The 15,342-nt window shown below is 50.4% G+C and overlaps 7 protein-coding genes across 7 annotated transcripts; 5 read left to right on the top strand and 2 right to left on the bottom strand.

The window, feature by feature from the left end:
* Positions 1-491: 491 nt before the first annotated feature.
* On the bottom strand, positions 492-1,919 carry N7482_004459 (DUF563 domain protein; the record flags this gene model as incomplete). Its single annotated transcript, XM_056686584.1, has 1 exon — positions 492-1,919. The coding sequence occupies one exon, from the start codon at positions 1,917-1,919 to the stop codon at positions 492-494; it is 1,428 nt and encodes a 475-aa protein (XP_056545326.1).
* A 1,703-nt stretch (positions 1,920-3,622) lies between these two features.
* N7482_004460 (uncharacterized protein) lies at positions 3,623-5,344 on the top strand (the record flags this gene model as incomplete). The annotated part of the gene is made up of 1 exon (XM_056686585.1): positions 3,623-5,344. The coding sequence occupies one exon, from the start codon at positions 3,623-3,625 to the stop codon at positions 5,342-5,344; it is 1,722 nt and encodes a 573-aa protein (XP_056545327.1).
* Positions 5,345-6,107: 763 nt separating this feature from the next.
* Positions 6,108-6,953, top strand: N7482_004461 (uncharacterized protein; the record flags this gene model as incomplete). The annotated part of the gene is made up of 1 exon (XM_056686586.1): positions 6,108-6,953. The coding sequence occupies one exon, from the start codon at positions 6,108-6,110 to the stop codon at positions 6,951-6,953; it is 846 nt and encodes a 281-aa protein (XP_056545328.1).
* Positions 6,954-8,943: 1,990 nt separating this feature from the next.
* Positions 8,944-9,741, top strand: N7482_004462 (uncharacterized protein; the record flags this gene model as incomplete). Its single annotated transcript, XM_056686587.1, has 1 exon — positions 8,944-9,741. One exon carries the CDS (start codon positions 8,944-8,946, stop codon positions 9,739-9,741), a length of 798 nt encoding a protein of 265 aa, XP_056545329.1.
* Positions 9,742-10,108: 367 nt separating this feature from the next.
* On the top strand, positions 10,109-11,383 carry N7482_004463 (Saf4/Yju2 family protein; the record flags this gene model as incomplete). The annotated part of the gene is made up of 3 exons (XM_056686588.1): positions 10,109-10,121; positions 10,175-10,184; positions 10,243-11,383. 3 exons carry the CDS (start codon positions 10,109-10,111, stop codon positions 11,381-11,383), a joined length of 1,164 nt encoding a protein of 387 aa, XP_056545330.1.
* Positions 11,384-11,560: 177 nt separating this feature from the next.
* Positions 11,561-13,132, bottom strand: N7482_004464 (serine/threonine-protein phosphatase 2A activator; the record flags this gene model as incomplete). Its single annotated transcript, XM_056686589.1, has 3 exons — positions 11,561-12,016; positions 12,095-12,446; positions 12,501-13,132. The coding sequence occupies 3 exons, from the start codon at positions 13,130-13,132 to the stop codon at positions 11,561-11,563; spliced, it is 1,440 nt and encodes a 479-aa protein (XP_056545331.1).
* A 151-nt stretch (positions 13,133-13,283) lies between these two features.
* Positions 13,284-15,111, top strand: N7482_004465 (uncharacterized protein; the record flags this gene model as incomplete). Its single annotated transcript, XM_056686590.1, has 2 exons — positions 13,284-14,940; positions 14,990-15,111. 2 exons carry the CDS (start codon positions 13,284-13,286, stop codon positions 15,109-15,111), a joined length of 1,779 nt encoding a protein of 592 aa, XP_056545332.1.
* Positions 15,112-15,342: the final 231 nt, after the last annotated feature.

Genomic DNA, 15,342 nt, shown 5'->3' on the forward strand with positions numbered 1-15,342 from the left:
CGCTTTAACGCGTCGAAACACAACCTCGGGAACGCCAACCCTCAATGCTCTATAAACGGACGAGTCTCCATCACAACGACAAAGAAACCACCAATCGCTCAGGATTTACATTCGAAAACGCGACACATCTTGCGAACCACACATTTAACCTGTATTCGAGCGGACAATCAGTTCAAGGTGACGCGCCTCTGACGCGTCAGTTTGTTATAACAACGCCTCAATGGCCTCAAGTTAGCACCGATCCAGAACACATCAACGAGCAAGCCACAAACACTGCCGCTGCCACGATTACAGCCGAGTTTGAAAAGAAATTCGAGATATCGCAGAGTAAGCCGCAAGGTTGAAACTTCCAACATGCAACTCCCCAGACTTCAACAGCCAAGAGCCCCATGTCTAACCTGGATAACCACTTCATTGGAAGAAAAGAAAATATACTTGATTTGCCGAATATTTACAGAAAGAAAGGCCAATTTCTATCAAGCAGATGCGAATTAGCTGGCATCATGGCTTCGCATTCCTTTATTGTACAGTGATTTGATGGCCACATTCGTGAGCTCTTTGAATCTCTCAAATTCAATAAAGACATCCTCAGAATGCCAGTCGCCCGCCTTAGCGGAAGGAGTATTTGATGCATGGCTACTGAAGTATTCATGGCCTCGAAGTGCAGCAACGTTACGGAACCCCTTATGATTGAGACCGGGCGGCAAAATCTCCACCATGACTGAACCAGGGGGCAGGAATATACCATGAGTAAGACCGGCACCGTGGACGCCAGCGAGGATGTCCGTATTTTGAATAATCTCCAACTGCTCTTTGTAGGACATTGAAGCAAAGTCAATGGACTGGACTTCGATGAGAGGGAAGTCTTCTTGAAGCCGCGCCAAGTACTCCTCCATGTCGATAAGTCTTCGTCCGGAAACTCGGTTGATAAAATTGAATGTGATTTTCTCACTTTGTCGTGGCCTGGTGTCATGCATACCGTAGAGGGCCAGAACACGATTGGCGAAGGCCTTCAACGTTGCTGAATTTTCGCAAGAGTTGATTTCCCAGTCCCCCTGCCACAAGGTATTGCTTCCACCGGAGAGTGGGATGATAGTATTTTCAATGGTCATGTTTCCTGAGATATCCTTGAGGCGGACGACTCCTTTCTTTGCGTAAAGTGACCACATGTCGAAATATGGCCCATCCGGCTTATCATCGAGAATGACCAACTGAGTGTTCGCTGCGTCACGCACAGGAATATAGTGTGCAGAATTCTTGTTCGACGGCTGGCCCATTTGCAGTACATCCATGGTCAGCATCATGGAGAATATCTCCATCAACGAGTGCCAGTGGTTAGTGGCACCCTCTCGCTTGACCAGAATGCTGTAGTTTGGGGTTTCTTGTGGTGAACCTCGGGTTTCATCGTCAAGGTTAACCCACCCATTGAACACCACACCAGGGCCGGTATCATACATATATCTATGAAAATGATCGGGATATGGATAATCTGGGCCGGAGTCGGACTTTTTGTGCTGATGTAGATCGCATTCTAGATGGAATTTCCCATCCTCTGGATCGAACTTGGCACCTTTTCCAAAACAGAATGAATCCCATCGATCCACAGTCTTTGAATGAAAGCAAGTCAGCGCGGACGATCCATTGCAGTACTGCGTCGCCGAATCACGAAGATTTTCGAGGTATGTCGTTCCAAATCGCTCTGCACAGAAGCGTTGTTCTTCGGGAATACCGGTGTATTCAGCCGGAAGATGGGGCACTGGCTTTCCTTCGGCAGAGATAGTTGCTTCTGTCTCCAGACGCCCATAAGTGGGTAGCAATGGATAATAATAGGCGAGCAGGATCAGCGAAATCAACACAGAGGACGCAAGAAGCAGTGAAGCACGTCTGTGACCGAAGCTGCTAAGGCTTATCAATGGCATTTTCAGTATCTCTCAAGAGTGAGGGGGCACTCAAGAGCGAGTCCGCAAAGCAAGAGGTTCCCGCACAGCAACAGGGACCTGAAGAAAGTGGAATCACTAGGCTGGCGGCTGGAGTTGGCCCCTAATCCCCTCCAGCCTAGCCTCTGCCAGATGCGGGCTAGCCGAGCAGACTCCATGTGTGGTGGGCGATTCCTGATCCTTTCTTGACCACAGGGTGTAGGCGAGTGGATCGAGGCTGTGTGTGTTCTGCGCGGCCCAATCCTGCAAGCCCGTAGAGCCACCAAAATGGCAAGATCAGTTAGGCTTCATTAGTGCTGGCGCCAATATTTTAGCCTGACGCCTGGGGCTGGGACTGGTGTGGTAAGAAGCTTGATTGGCTCCGAAGGCGGGAAGACCCGGTGTTGCGGGCCATCACGATTAGTCGCTTCTCTACGATTAACTAGTCACTTCTTATGCGAGACTACACGTGACGCAGTCTCTTAGTTAGCGGTTCGCAAGACTTAGCCTTAGAAGAATCCAAGAGCTTTACGATCAGATCACACATCACAGGGCGCAAATGCAGATCCCGTTTGGATCTGGCCTCCCACACGTGGACCCTCCTTATTAGTGCTCAGACACGGAATATGGTACTCCGTAACTATGAGTTATACAAAATTACAAATCATGAAATTGCTGTAGCGTGTTGGGGCCATTCTCCTAGATTTCGGCCCCGAAATGCCCGACCCATTTTCTCAATCACCGAGAGAGTACAGTAGCACTGGAGGTTCCAGTTCTGGATCCACGAGCCTAGGGCCACGACAGTGAGAACCAGACTCAGCGTTATCCAATGTGAATAATGATAGTTCCTGCCGTGATCGATATTGGAGAGCATTATTCTCGGGTGGGACGGCCCGGAGAGAGGGTGGGGGACGTTCCAGTAATACAGAAGCGCAAATCAGCCCCTTAGCGGGTCCCAATTAGGACTTGGCCCCGGCAAAGCGGGTTTATATTACCTCATACAAGTTCTGGTGCTTCTTTTGCCTCCTGCACCTCAAATCCTGCAGAAAAGCAATACATTCGACTGGCTCATAAAGTTTTGGCCCTCCTCATGGACCCCAAATATGCCAAGAACTCACAGGGGCTTACATGACTTGGCTGAAGCCTGTGAGATTAGGCGGTAGGGAATCGTTATCCAAAGCCACGTTTTAGGAGATGCCATAGATAGACAGTATGCCTTGGGAGGTGTTGATTGCTATGAGGGCCGCACTGCACTGTGTGCCGTTGTCGACCAGCGAGGAAAGCATGCTTGGCGCTAACAAGGTCTCGCATCGCACAACTTGATGCCCAAGCGCAGAAATGGAGGTACAGTATTTAAACGATGGACAGGTCAAAACGGAGCGCGAGTGCCCTTTACATGGGCTTATGCACGCACTTGAATGAAGAGTCAAGTGCGGGATTCGTGGCCCGAGACTAATCACCTAGCGTGGACTCGCTACGGTGTAGTGCCTTCACGAAAGCTGGCTATGTCGTAGGTTTGGACGATCCCCATATTGAGTCAAGGTATTTTCTTTGAGCCGCCCTCCTCTTCCCTCTTTGTCCGCTCGTGACTGCATTCAGCGAGTCCCACGGGGCGCCTCCAGCTTATACTTCAGTTACATCCTACCATCCAAACCCCTTCACTTTATATTCAACTTGCGATCTGAGACGTTCACTACGAACGCACTATGAATAATAGCGTTGGGGTTGGCATTCCCAGCGTCCTCCTTGTTCTAGGCCACTGGCTCTTTTTCAATGCGAGAATCACTCAACCGCTGTCACCGCTTATTTTGACCTGGTCTGACAAGAGTTATGGCCCAGATGGTCCATGGCAAGCTGTCTCTGTGAAGATAGGCACGCCATCACAGACTGTTGCACTGTATCCCGTTGGAACTTGGTCCTGTGCCATTCTTCTGTCGACTATCTGCGCCAATCTGAGCGAAACCACAACGTGGTATGCAAGCAATGCTGGCTTATACGATCGAAATGCTTCGATGAGTGCAGGACCAGATGCCGTTGATTCCAAATCATACAAAGCACTCGACGATCTCGCAACTCCGGGCATGGCTGGAAGAAGTGTCTTCTACGATGATTTTGATATCGGTGGCCTCATCATCCCTAATGTCAGCATGACTGGGATATATGATGGCTATCAAACATACCCGAATGGTCGGAATTATCCGATAGAGGTCGGAACCTTATCATTTGGAGCCCCAACTTTGACTCACCAATGGGGCTACACTATGATGATGGTGGCTAGCTACCTGTACACTTCGAACGACACTCCATCTTATTCCTACGGAATGCATATTGGATCAGCAGCTCTTGGAATCCCTGGCTCGGCTGTACTAGGCGGATACGACAAAAATCGGATCGCGGGAGAGGTGTCAGCCCAGCCCTTTGCGCCCTTCGACTCCACTAATCCAGGCGGGGACTTAATAATTGGGCTGTTCGATATTGGAGTCGGTGTTGCGTCGGGAGGATCCCCTTGGAGCTTCAACGAGAAATCAGGACTTTTGTCTCAATCGAACTCGAGTTTGATGGCCCCTGTTACGGTGCAACTGGCTCCCATAAAGCCCTATATGTACCTCGCACCAAGCACATGTGATGCAATTACATCATTGCTACCTGCGACATTTGACTCGGATCTTGGTCTCTATCTCTGGAAGACAGACAGCGATCAGTACCGCTCGGTTCAGTCGCCTGCTTACCTATCATTCACTTTCGAAAAGGACAGCACGAACAGCAAAAACATAACCATCAAAGTGCCGTTTGCCCTTCTGAATCTTCCATTACAAGCACCTCTGGTCAATGAAGACACCCCCTACTTTCCTTGCTTCCCGACCGACGGCCCCTATTACCTTGGACGCGCCTTTCTTCAAGCAGCCTTTGTTGGCGAGAATTATGGTACGGGAGATGGATCTGGAACGTGGTTCTTGGCTCAAGCACCCGGTCCGGGTCTGGTTGATATTTCAACTTCGACAACCATCGCAGTCGGGGATTCCACGATCCCGGCCACAGACAATTCGTGGGAGGTTAGCTGGAGCTCTCACTGGACAGAGCTATCGTCTTCTCAAACAGGCAATATCACCGCATCTAATTCCAATTCAACCTCAACTTCGCCTTCCTCTTCCGGGCTTTCCCAGGGTGCCAAAACCGGCATTGGTGTTGGAGTTGGTCTCGGGGCAGCAATTGTGGTGTGTGCTCTCGCTTGGGCGCTTAATATGCGCCGTCGTCGCAAGGACGAGAAGGATTCAGGAGACCCAAGCAGCACGTCCTCTCCCGGAGGAACTTCGAGTGGCTACTGGCAGCCTGTTGCCCAAGAAATGGCCAGGAGCGACGATCACAGCAATCTTCATGAGGCCCCTATAATGCCAGCGAAACAGGACCAACACTACGAACTCTCTTAATGGATATTATGCAGCTTCATGCGATTAATTTTCGCTAATATTTCTTTGTATTTTCATTTGGTGAAGATCTAATAGTGTACAAATAACAATATCGAAACCAACTAGGTCACTTTTGAACCAGGTGTTAATCTAGTCCAGAGAAGGAAGCATCGCCTGATTGGCGCAAAAGGCGCCCATTCATCGTCCCACTATACTACGGAACAGGGGGTTATAGGCAACTTTAAACATGTGAAACAGGAAAGGTTCTCAGCCCGTGGCTTATGTGTAAGTGAAGTCGATATTTATGATTTTCTTTCTCAGATTAGTTTGCCTATTCAGCCAGCAAATGTAATATAATACATCTCAGATGCACGACTAATAAATATGTTGCCAACGAGCAGGTGATGAAAATGCATTTTATTTTTGCACATTGCTAAGCCTTTATGGTATCCGATGGTGCTATTTCCCATATGAGACGGAGACGGGCCAAGTTGGGTGATAAGCCGTGCATTTCATTTTCTTGGCCTCGTATTCCTCATTTTAGACCCCGTACTAAGACGTCTTGGCATGTTGGGTGATAAGCTGTGCATCTCATGGCGTCGTATTCCTCATTTTAAACCTCGTATTAAGATGTCTTGGTAAGTTGGTGAGACGTTGTTCCTATTGTTAACCCACCAGTATCAATGCAGGCACGAAAAAGTGGCTCTCCCTATAAACTTATTTAGGAATTGACGACCCCCTCAATGATGTAAGTTTATCTAGAATGATAGTTTGTGTCTCCATTATGCACAATCTACCCCTTCATCTTCTCTTCGCTTTTACAGTAGCACAGCCATCCGCCGCATGGCTTCTCACGTACTATGCCACCGAGACAGTCTTACCTCTGTTGGGGGGAGGCTCAACAACCACTCTCACTCCAGTTGTGACAACTGCTCCACTCACTGTCACGCCAAAATCAACGTCTACTGATTACTCCACCGACTATGTGCAAGCATTCGAACTGAGTAATAGAATAATCAATGTCACAACGGAATATCTTGTCTTACCAAACGTTACCGGCCTCCCTGTTTCCGCATTTTATATCTTCGCACCGCCAAAGGAAACCCAAACCGCGAGTCCGACCATTATCACCAATTATTATGTCCCGGTTACCCTCAGCAATCCTACATCATGCACCAAGACAAAGTTCACCTACACTGATTCGATTACGGTTGCGCTACCCGATAGCCTGACCGCGCAGGCAACCGATTCAAGTCTTGCAACGTACGTCACGACCTATGTGTCAACAATCAGTACCAACCTGGGCGGCCAGGCTGTGACCACATCACGATGTGATGTGTATCTTAACGACAAAGCCGTCCCCTCAGTTACAATCTTCAGCAATGCTTATCTCACCGAATGTGTTGACCCTCGACGCTCTACCTGCAGTGTAGGAGAGAACCAGAAGGCTACGGGCTCAGGAGGCTGCAACGGTGTATATCCGCCAACTAGTACTGGAGCTTCGGATAGTACGTCTACATCTACTGCTGAAGCATCAGCAAAAACGGGTGGCGCTTCAGGTGGGGGGATATCGAGAGGCAAATTATGTCTATACAGTTTCCTCGTCAGTGTCTGGGTTGGGCTGAGTTAGCATCACCTTATTTTTCCTTTCACCTTTCATAGTTGTTAAACTTGCAGATGCTCACCTGCCATTTCGCACTATTCGTTGAATTTGGAGGTTTTGACTTTCGATGCTTAACATGTTCGAGATGATGAAATCGGAATCAATTGCTGTCTACTTTTTTTGGGGCAAATCAAGCCAAACTCTTGATAACAATCAAGAGCAGTCATTTTCTCCCCACTCTGTGCCAAACTCGAGAACAAGATGCTCCCTGTCCTTTAACATGAGTCCGCTGGTAAATCGTCATTAAGTGTGAAGTCGGCCTTTTTATTCTATACTATACGACCTCGATTTATTCCACCGCTCGCATTGGCAGGGCGTCCACTTTCCCCCGCACACATAGCAGGAATGATATCCGCAGCGGCAACTAATAACCAAGCGTGTATGTGTCATTATAGAGTATGGAGGTGCTGAAACTTACCCACGTTTTACGATGAAGCCGGCGGCGAGCTCAATGATATGATATGATATAAAGAACCACACCGTTGCCATTATCTTGGCTTTTGCAAGCTCCAAGTCCTCATCCTTTCCTCCAATCTGTACCCTGGTGACCAGTGTTCTTGCAATGAGTGCAGTTTTCAATGCCACATATTTTGCAGGTACCCAAATTGCTCTCAATTTGCACCGAGTGGATGTAGGCCATGTTGAATCTGAACAACACGTCTTGTCCAAGTCATCAAGCTCAATCTGTTCCCTTCTATGATTTCACGGTCCATTCAGATACCCTCGATCCAAATACGCAGACGGAAAGCGGGATTCGTCAAGCAGAGCATGCCTAAACAACTGAATCAGGTAAACCTGCTAATACCTATGTGAGCAAACTGTTTTCACAAAATCAAGGTGATTAAGCATCTCATCGCAAGCCTCGCACCTACGTTCGATCTGTGTGGGCCAGCTATGAGCAACTCATGTCGGTAGGCTCTGTTTGTTGCGCGATTCATACTCCCAAGACTTGGAGGTTCAAGTATTAAAATATTTTGGATATCTGAGTGACAAGTATGTTTCTGACAGTGGTATGCCTCACTTCTCGTATATCTCGGCCATGCATCATGTTGGCAAAGAAAATAATTTAGATTCCAGGCCACAACTATGTGATGTCCTGTCCTTTCTTGCTAGAGAGAGGTAGCTCTCTGCGCGCACAGGAGGCAAAGAGGAGTGAAAGGAACCTTGTGGGTTGAGCTATCAAGGAATTGCTGGATGTATGTCTGCTTGGGGTTAAGGGGAGAAAAGAGAGAGACGCAGGACTGGGAACTCCCAAAGAGGATTTCTTAAATCTTGAATAATAAATAAACTTAAATAAATAATGGGAAGATCACGGGAGCTTCCATCACTTCCAGTTGTGGTGTGTGTAAGAGAGCTATTCAAAGCACATTCTGAGATTATGAATATGGCTCTTCCGTAGACGAGTCACTTTTCAACAAATGATATCTCTCCCTGCAAGAGCTGTAACTAAGTGCAATCAGAAACTAAATGGGAATACTTTCCAGAATACTTGGCATTGCGTAACCGCCCGGCAGGCCCGGCGGACGAAAAGCCGTATTTCCGGCCGTACACAAGTCGGTGTTGAAAATTGCCCCGTGGGTAAATGCTTGCAGCGGACAGGAAGGCGGGACTCTCGCTGCCACGGCATAATCTTGATCTAAACAGTCATACCACATCAAATAAGTGTGGCGGATATCCAATACATAGCTTATTGATCCTGCAAAGAACAATAGTCGGGATTCGGCATAAAGAGCTTGGCGAAAGGTTGTTTCCACATATCAAGCCGGACATGTTTGCATTGCCCGGAGTTAGAATTGGATTTGTGCTGCAATGTCACTTTATCTCCGGAATAAGTAGTGCCACGTGATTCAACAGTCTGGTTGGATTATAAATGGACCCTCATACCTCATTTTGGACCCTAAATCAGTCCTTATTGCTTGCAGTCTTTACAGCATCCTCACGAAGGAAAAGTTACATCATGGCCCCCAAGTACACAAACAAGCTCGTCAACCAACGAGTGTTGGTTTTTGGAGGCACCTCTGGCATTGGCTTCGCTGTTGCTGAAGCCGCCTTCGAGCACGGTGCTCATTTGGTAATTTCGAGTTCTAATCAGTCAAAGCTCGATAAGACCGTTGCTCGCCTGAAGGAGGCCTACCCTGCGGAATTCGAAAAGCAAACCATCACCACCCACGTCTGCGATCTCTCTGATACCGCAAACCTCGATGCCAACCTCGAAAAGCTGTTCCAAGCTGCTACTGACGGCGGTGCTGTTAAGCTCAATCACATCGCCACAACTGCCGGCGACGCTCTGAATCTTCCCAAACTCGCTGAGCTCTCACCCGATGCCATCTACGGCGGCATGGCCGTCCGCTATGTGGCGCCGGCCATGATGGCCAAGTTCATTCCAAAATACATGGAAAACTCGCCATCCAGTTCTTTCACCCTCACCGGTGGTTTGCGTGGCCAGAAACCTTACCCCGGATGGACCATGGCCACGGCCACCTGCTGCGCAATCGACGGGCTTGTCCGCGGCCTGGCTCTGGACCTCAAGCCTGTGCGTGTGAATGTAGTTCACCCGGGCGCAGTCAACACCGAGTTGTTCAGAATGTTCCCTAAAGAAAAACTGGATGGCATGCTGAAGATGTTCCAGGATGCTTCGACCACCGGGACTGTTGGCAAGCCGGAGGATCTGGCGGAGAGCTATATCTACCTCATGAAGGATCACTTCGTCACGGGCAGCACCATCGAGTCGAACGGTGGCGCAGCATTGAAATAAGCCGTCAAAATCATTAGCAATTAAGTCCGAATGCTGAAAGAAAATCAACTGATCTGTCTTAATGATTTAACTAATTCTGATTGATTCAATCTATTTGAGAAATAGAGAATGCGGCACCATTTTAGTGGGGCAGCAGCAACTTCTTAACTAAGCCGGACCTTGGAAGGGATGAGTAAGCCTCAATTACTCCGTAGGCCCGTTAAGTCCGACCGCGACGCCAAGCTTTGACACTTTCGCCGCCGAGACACTGGAGTTGGCTGGCTCTCAACAGCTTCTGCAGGCTCACCATACGCCCTCAAGTAGGGCGCCGCTTCTCTCCCTGAAATTTGCAGCATTATCTGGGTCGTTAGCGTCCGCGTCGTCCAAAATGCAGGGGTTTAGTAAGTCCGCGCCCCACGATGAGTTGCGCAGAAAGGGCTGACATGTTCGCTAGATATGGGACGGTTCGTTGCAGAGCACCCAAAACATATCAAGATCCAGTCTCACTGACAATACGTATAGCTATGTCCCCCCGGACCAAGAAGGCGTCACCTCCGCGAACAAGCTAGCGGGCAAACACCCCCTCGGCGCCCGCGCACGCCACCTCCACACGACTGGGGCCCTCATAGTCCGGTTCGAGATGCCCTTCGCAGTATGGTGCACAACCTGCAAACCGAATGAGACCATCATTGGACAAGGCGTCCGCTTCAATGCGGAGAAGAAGAAAATCGGCAACTACTACTCCACCCCAATTTACAGCTTTCGTATGAAGCACACCACGTGTGGTGGCTGGATTGAGATTCGAACAGATCCCCAAAACACCGCTTACGTGGTTGTCGAAGGCGGGAGAAAACGAGACACCGGGGAGGATAAGGAGCTGCAGCCGGGGGAGATTATTATTCGCAGGCAGGACCCTGCGGAGAAAGACCCGTTTGCGAAGCTCGAGGGGAAGGCCGAAGATAAGCGCCGTGCGCAGACGGAGACGAGTCGCATTTTGGAGTTGCAGGAGCGGCAGAGTCGGGATTGGGATGATCCTTATGAGAATTCGAAACGGCTGCGGCGCACGTTTCGCGCTGAGCGGAAGGGGCTGGAGAGGTTGGAGGCAAATCGCGAGGCTTTGAAGGACAAAATGAGTCTTGGCTTTGATCTTGTCGATGAGACGGAGGAGGATCGCCAGCGGGCTGGCATGGTGGATTTTGGTGACGGTCAGTCCTCAGCTGGAGCGGAGGCTGCGCGTGCAACTCGCACCCGACCCATGTTCGAGACAAACGACTCAAGCAGCTCCCCCGGAAATGAGAAACACGACAAGCATAAACGCAAGTCTAGGCGAACTAGAACAGCGGATCTAGTTGCGCAGCGCAAGGCGTCTTTGCGCAATGAGCTGACGGGGAACACGCGCGCTGCGGTGGATCCTTTCTTGAATGATGTTGGAGATGAGCAGGAGATCTGGAAGCCAGGCGTCAAGAGGAAGAAGCCTTCATCTACAACATTGACATCTCGGACAGGCCCAGAGAGTCCAGCAAGGGCCACCGAGATCAACGACTCCAGGGACTCAAAAGTTGTTTCGGCTGCATGCGAAGCGCAAATTGAAAATGATGTCAAGAAACCACCTGGTGTGTCAGCAGCACCGGCGCTAGTGGGCTACGATTCTGATACGGAGTAACATCTATACTTCCTGCACATTGTATTATTACTTTGATACCCCGGACGGCGTTTGAGTCTCTTCTCAGATCTCATGAAGATATGCAAGCCTGCATGTTTATTGCAAGTCATATTGTATTGGATTACATTGGTTCTGATGTACATCGGGTATCATTTGCCCAGTAGCCTGTTTTCGGTTTCATTTTGCCCAAGGGGCTTTTGTAAGCCCACCATCACCTGGTGGGGGCGGAGGAGCTTGTGTATTCGCCCAGGGAGCTCTGGTAGAAGCAACTGAGCCTGGGGGCAAGCGCGAAGTATCAGGGATGGTTGAGGGTGCCCCTGGTGCGCCAGAATGTCTTCCGGTCGCCCATGGCGCTGTCGTGGATCCCACAGGGGGAGGTGCGCGATTGCCGGCTCCAGCTGTAGCCCAAGGAGCTTTACTGCCGGGATCCATGCTTGGGCGTGCACTGGAAGAGGATGGCGGGCCCGCATCTGGTACAACAGGCCGGCCCTGTGGACCGGTGGTCGTGTGGACAGTCGTAGGAGGTGCGGCTGCGTTAGGATCACGTTCAAAGCTGAAGAGAGAACCAAATGGGAAATGCTGCACGACGGGGAACTTGGACAAAACCTCTGCGTTATACATTTTGATCATGCCCTGGAAAGCAAGTCGTCGTCGTTGTCAGCCATCTCGTCGCAAATAGAGATCAAAGCAGGTGCAAGCAGTGCGACTCACTTTGTTGATTTTACCCCAGCCAGCTCGAATACCAGAGATATCATAAAGCATTGGGCTGTGCTCCCAAAAAGGGCCTTTCTTCACATCGTAGATGAACCCAATTGCTGAGAAATAAAGATTCGTTTTCCTTTCGCGTTCCACGACAGTTGGCTTAACAACTGCGCCTGTGTCAGGTGCGTCAGGCAGCGAACCTTCTTCTGGCGTAAGGTCGGCGACATCAATAGCCGGGGATAACTGAGCGGAGCCGAAGATAAATGGAACGAAGGAATGGTCGTCAAGGCCCCAAACGCCGTGGGAGCCTGCAGGTTCAAGTGTGTATGTTTTAATAAGGAGTCTCACAAGCTCCAGATATCTAGGCAGCGGTTAGAAGATGCGAGGGCCTTTGGCTATGCATAGATTATCTCACGGTTCGATCACTCCAAGAACGAGAGCTCTCTCCTCGACCCCAAAATCGGACTCGGGAAACCCGTTGAGTTTCCAAATTGCACCAAGGAAGGCTAAGAAGCTCAATTCATGCCCAGTACCATAGTCCAATCTCTGCCCGCTACCCCAGCTGCCGAGGAAGTATGCTCTGAGCTCCGCCTCTGCGGTGACTCCTTCCCCGGTTGGCGAGCGTTTGTCCAAGAGTTCCGCGGGCAAGCACTCTCTCAGCAAACTAGATGCTCGGCTTTCCAAGACCTCATGCCATTTCCGAAAGCTGATGTTTCCAAATCTCCTTGGTCCCGTGTCCGGCGGAACCTCCTGTACGATATCTTCAATCTTCGAAAGCAATCGTTGTAGCTGGCGGACAGGCGCAGAGAATTGTACGGCATCAGTGCCCAAGGGCCAGGTTTGCACGGTACCATCGGGGAGTTTCGCAGGGAACATGGCGCGATTTAGCTGCAATATGAAAGTCACAATGTCCGAGTAGGCTTTTGAGGCGAGGAAAGCCGATACATCTTGCGACTCCTGGATCTTCTTCCTAGGATCGATGAATATGTGTGGTTCCTCAGAATTCAACACCGCCAGTATGCGAATAGACCTGCCGTCCGGATTCATCTTGGCTGATTCGGGTGGACGAGTTAGTTTAGAGAACCGAGGGAGAGATGTGCGGCCGAGCGCGGGTGGAGGGGAAGGAAAGGCGGGATGACGATGTGCGGGCGGCAGATCTCCACTGGAGCTTCTGTTCAGCTGCTCTCCACCCGATCAGATGGCCATCGCCTTGGCCCCCGCCAGTGACAACGCTTTGCTTCCTGCGGGGATGGCGCCCTCTAGAAAGCGGAAGATGCGCAACTCCACCGTTGATTCTGTGGACATCTTCAATCAAATTAGTGGATCTAACGCGCGACCGAGCAGACATACCACTCAGGGCGCGTCACGCCGAGCTCAAAATACGCGTAGCTCAGATATCTACGAGATCCCCCGGACGCCGACACCCGAAAGACGAAATACCATCCCCCCTCAAAACGAAGATCTCCCGTCTGGACGACTTGTGACGGGACTTCAAAGCCGTAGGATCTACCTTACAACGCCCGAAACTCGGCCTGTGCTTGAAACCCAGCCCCTCACATCGTCATCTTCCGATCGTGAGCAAGGGGACGAATCCTCACAAGCGAGCGGTCACCATAATGGCGAAGAGGATCTCGCACAGAGTGTTTGGAATACGGGTCCGGACCAGGAGGAAGCTCTTGAGGATGACCCGCTACCCAACGGCGTGCATATCTTCGAGTCAGATGATCCCCCTGATCAATCCAGCGACGAGGCTGTCAGCCTCCAAGACGAACCAACTTCATATCAGGAAGGACACAAATCAGAGGACCTTGAGGTTGTGATATATAATCAACATGGCGATCATCAGACAAATGGTCACGCCGAGGATGATGGTCAAGACGGGCCGCATGCCTTTGAAATCGGAGATGAAAGCGAAGAGGGCGGCGACGAGGAAGACGGAGATTTGAACGAAGATTCCGAAGGCGAATTACAACGGGCCCGACAACTTGCGGAGGTTGACTCGGTATCCCTTCGTCCTGATGGAACTCTCGACGAACCTCCCGATGAACAATCTCCCGAAGAATTACCAATTTACGTTCGGCCTCCTAGAAATGAACACCTACAGGACCTGAGCCGGTGGATGGCCCAGGAGATAGAACGATCTCCCCTTGCCGAGTTGTGGAACATTCTTCGCCGCGAGAAACGGTCCTTGCGAAAGGTTGCGATAAGACCCACACCGGCATACCTCCGAGGAGCCAGTCTAGAGCTCACAGAACTGCGACAACTCTACTATGAAATGATCGAGTCCCTAACCCTGTCTAGAGAAACCCAGAGGGAACTGAGAAATCTTCGTGAGGCCATCCGTACAGAATCCACCCGAGTCTTCGAGTACGCTGCCGAGGAGGTCCCAGAGGAAACCAACGAAGGTAGTTGGATGCTGGATCAATTTGAGGCGCATGTGTGCTGCCATCTCATCACCCTGGTCATGTTTGGCTTTCGAGCTTACAGGACGTTGGGCCAACCAGCGTATGACCAGTTTGAAAATATACTGGAGCTGCTGCTGTGGTGCTGCACTCAAATCTCCAACTACGCGCAAACCACGTATCTGAGGAGTACGAAGGCGAGAACGCGGGTTCTTCGCTTGCCATTGAAGCGCATCATGAAGGCCCTGGAGTCAGGCCAATTGGCTGCGGGAAGAGCTACAGGAAGCAACAATCAATCACAGGCCACACCTGGTGACTCAATCTGGACTCAGAGTAGCATGTTGTTGACTCAGGAGGGGATTACTTCCACACCAGTTGATATACCACCGTTGCCACGGCCATGGACCCGTTATGAAGAGGATGCCCTCCGTGCTGGTTTACGGCAATTTTCTGGTAGGCCGCTCCTTGTTTCAACCCTGACAAAGCCAATCTGATGGAACAGCCGGACATGACAATCGCATTTCCTTGATCTTGGGCCGTTATGGCCATCGACTCCAGCGGCGAACCTATCGGGATCTGGAAGCCAAAGTGGAGGAGATGACCCGTTTTGAAATTGACTTCTAGGCCTTGGGGCCGGGATAATGGCTTTGTGGTGATTTTTTTGCATCTCTTACTGCATTATACCTTTTTCGTTCCGATGAAATTTAACGACCTTTTCATGACCCTTTCCCTCGGCTGTTTCCCCTGCACCGCCGTGTGGCTGGCCCCGTTCGGGTCGGCCGGTTCGGGCTGGTGAACCGTGGATGCGGTTGTTTTGGTCAACAAAAGGGGCCACGCGTGTGGGATCTTCTTCAG

This window comes from Penicillium canariense, assembly GCF_028826845.1.
Source record: "Penicillium canariense strain IBT 26290 chromosome Unknown utg000002l_segment0_segment0, whole genome shotgun sequence".
In the NCBI taxonomy this organism is placed as follows: Eukaryota; Fungi; Ascomycota; class Eurotiomycetes; order Eurotiales; family Aspergillaceae; genus Penicillium; species Penicillium canariense.